The sequence below is a fragment of the Camelina sativa genome, chromosome 15, assembly GCF_000633955.1.
Source record: "Camelina sativa cultivar DH55 chromosome 15, Cs, whole genome shotgun sequence".
NCBI lineage: Eukaryota > Viridiplantae > Streptophyta > Magnoliopsida > Brassicales > Brassicaceae > Camelina > Camelina sativa.
The window spans coordinates 13,795,057-13,797,572 of NC_025699.1; the positions used below are offsets into that span (position 1 = coordinate 13,795,057).

The following is a 2,516-nucleotide window of genomic DNA, read 5'->3' on the forward strand; positions in this document are numbered from 1 at the left end:
CCCAAGGTTTCTGATACTCCACAAGAGAGCGATGGGGAAGTGAAGTCTTACGCAAGATACAAATACCCAAATATGAGTAAAAAGATTGGAGATTTCAAGCTGGATGTGATGGAAGGGGAGTTCACTGACTCTCAGATTATTGTAATGCTTGGGGAGAACGGTACAGGGAAAACTACCTTCATCCGGATGCTGGTAGCTAGAGTTCCTCCATCTCCTTTTTGTTTTTCTCTCTCTCTTCATTGTTGTGGGTTAAGACTTTGAAGTAATGAAACATTGTTTCCTAATGCAAAGGCAGGTGCATTCCCACGTGAAGAAGGTGTAGAAGAATCAGCTAATATGCCAGAGTTTAACGTATCATATAAACCGCAAGGGATTGGTTCGAGGCGTGTGTGTACAGTGAGACAGTTGCTGCATGACAAGATTCGTGATGCATATGTGCATCGTCAATTTGTGTCGGATGTAGTGAGACCGCTTCAGATTGAGGAGCTCNTCGCGTTGAGGCTCCTGGGAGGGTCGCCGGTGCCTTGGCCGCGTTCGAGATAGGCGTTCTGTCCATGTCCGATGCTTCTCGGTCATGCGTCTCGGAGCCGTCCGGGACGTCTCGGGCGTCTTGGTCAGGGGTCGAACCCGTGATCACATCAAAGATCCTGGAGCGTGAACCAAAAGATATATCTGGTGGAGAGCTGCAGAGGTTTGCGATTGCTTTAGTTTTCTTGCAGAAGGCAGTGATATACATGTTTGATGAACCATCTAGTTACCTTGATGTGAGGCAAAGACTCAAAGCTGCTCAAGTTATACGCTCGCTCCTCAGACATGACAAGTGCGGTTCTATTTATCATCATCTCTCTGTTTTCTTTTTCTTGAACATAATAATTAGGCTTAACGTATGGTATTGTGTTTTGTTGCAGCTACATAATTGTGGTGGAGCATGACCTCAGCGTCCTTGACTATTTGTCTGATTTCGTTTGCTGTTTGTATGGGAAACCAACAGCTTATGGTGTTGTGACTCTCCCCTTTTCTGTTAGAGAAGGGATCAACGTGTTCTTGTCCGGCTTTATCCCCACTGAGAACTTACGTTTCAGGGAAGAATCTCTCACCTTCAAGGTACGTAAAGCTTTTTGTTTCTCTCATGCATCAGTGGATGTTATGTGTGACTGTGACTGATCATTATTTGTTTCTTTCCCAAGGTTTCTGATACTCCACAAGAGAGCGATGGGGAAGTGAAGTCTTACGCAAGATACAAATACCCAAATATGAGTAAAAAGATTGGAGATTTCAAGCTGGATGTGATGGAAGGGGAGTTCACTGACTCTCAGATTATTGTAATGCTTGGGGAGAACGGTACAGGGAAAACTACCTTCATCCGGATGCTGGTAGCTAGAGTTCCTCCATCTCCTTTTTGTTTTTCTCTCTCTCTTCATTGTTGTGGGTTAAGACTTTGAAGTAATGAAACATTGTTTCCTAATGCAAAGGCAGGTGCATTCCCACGTGAAGAAGGTGTAGAAGAATCAGCTAATATGCCAGAGTTTAACGTATCATATAAACCGCAAGGGATTGGTTCGAGGCGTGTGTGTACAGTGAGACAGTTGCTGCATGACAAGATTCGTGATGCATATGTGCATCGTCAATTTGTGTCGGATGTAGTGAGACCGCTTCAGATTGAGGAGCTCTTGGATAAAGAGATAAGCAAACTCTCTGGTGGAGAGAGGCAGAGGGTTGCCATAACTCTATGCCTCGGTAAACCTGCTGATATCTATCTGATTGATGAGCCAAGTGCGTATCTAGACTCTGAGCAACGGATCACAGCTTCAAAGGTCATTAAAAGGTTCATCCTACACGCGAAGAAGACCGCGTTTATCGTGGAGCATGACTTCATAATGGCGACCTACCTTGCGGACAAAGTTATCGTCTACGAAGGACAGCCTGCCGTCAAGTGTACTGCTCATTCTCCACAGTCGCTCCTCAGCGGAATGAACCTTTTCTTATCGGTAATACAAAACATTGTTACGTGTTTTGTTATAAGACTAATCCTCTAAGAACTTGAATTAAAAATACTTGTTGACCTTTTGCAGCACCTCAACATCACATTCAGACGAGATCCGACTAACTTCAGGCCAAGGATCAACAAATTAGAGTCCACCAAGGACAGGGAGCAAAAGCTTGCGGGATCATACTACTTCTTAGACGACTAATTCATGGTAAAAATATAGAGAAAGAGAGCTTATTCGATATGCATAAGTGCCTCAATTTGTTGTTGTGTTTGTACTGTGCTAGCTAGTATTTACGACTGAAGCAATTCCTATTCGGATTGCTCTAGTTTCTTGGTAATTCATATCGGTTTCTAGCCAAACAAGATACCCAATTTAGACATTGATGTATTGTCATCCATTGATTTGCTTCATCAAACATTACATAGTCCGTGTGAATTCATTTCATTTCAGTAAGGTAAAACATGCGAATTCATTTCATTTCAGTAAGGTAAAACATGCTTTGAGATCTAAACAGAGAGTCTGCTA

At 43.2% G+C, this 2,516-nt stretch overlaps 2 protein-coding genes across 2 annotated transcripts in view; both read left to right on the forward strand.

Annotated features, from left to right (window-relative positions):
- The window catches only part of LOC104748439 (ABC transporter E family member 1-like), a 4,337-nt gene extending 3,794 nt beyond the window's left edge, over nt 1-543 (forward strand). The window contains exons 6-7 of the mRNA XM_019236719.1: nt 7-192; nt 292-543. Of these exons, the coding sequence (XP_019092264.1) occupies nt 7-192; nt 292-543 (438 nt within the window). The remainder of the gene's footprint in view (nt 1-6; nt 193-291) is intronic.
- LOC104746726 (ABC transporter E family member 1-like) lies at nt 624-2,318 on the forward strand. Its single transcript, XM_010468253.1, has 5 exons — nt 624-820; nt 909-1,104; nt 1,188-1,373; nt 1,473-1,988; nt 2,073-2,318. Exons 1-5 carry the CDS (start codon nt 735-737, stop codon nt 2,190-2,192), a joined length of 1,104 nt encoding a protein of 367 aa, XP_010466555.1. The 5' UTR covers nt 624-734; the 3' UTR covers nt 2,193-2,318.

Excerpts from the sequence above, each read along its gene's own strand:
- LOC104746726 (XM_010468253.1), top strand. The coding sequence starts at position 735 with ATGTTTGATGAACCATCTAGTTACCTTGATGTGAGGCAAAGACTCAAA. Across the intron at positions 821-908 it reads TCGCTCCTCAGACATGACAA|CTACATAATTGTGGTGGAGC; the intron begins GTGCGGTTCTAT and ends GTTTTGTTGCAG. Across the intron at positions 1,105-1,187 it reads AAGAATCTCTCACCTTCAAG|GTTTCTGATACTCCACAAGA; the intron begins GTACGTAAAGCT and ends TTCTTTCCCAAG.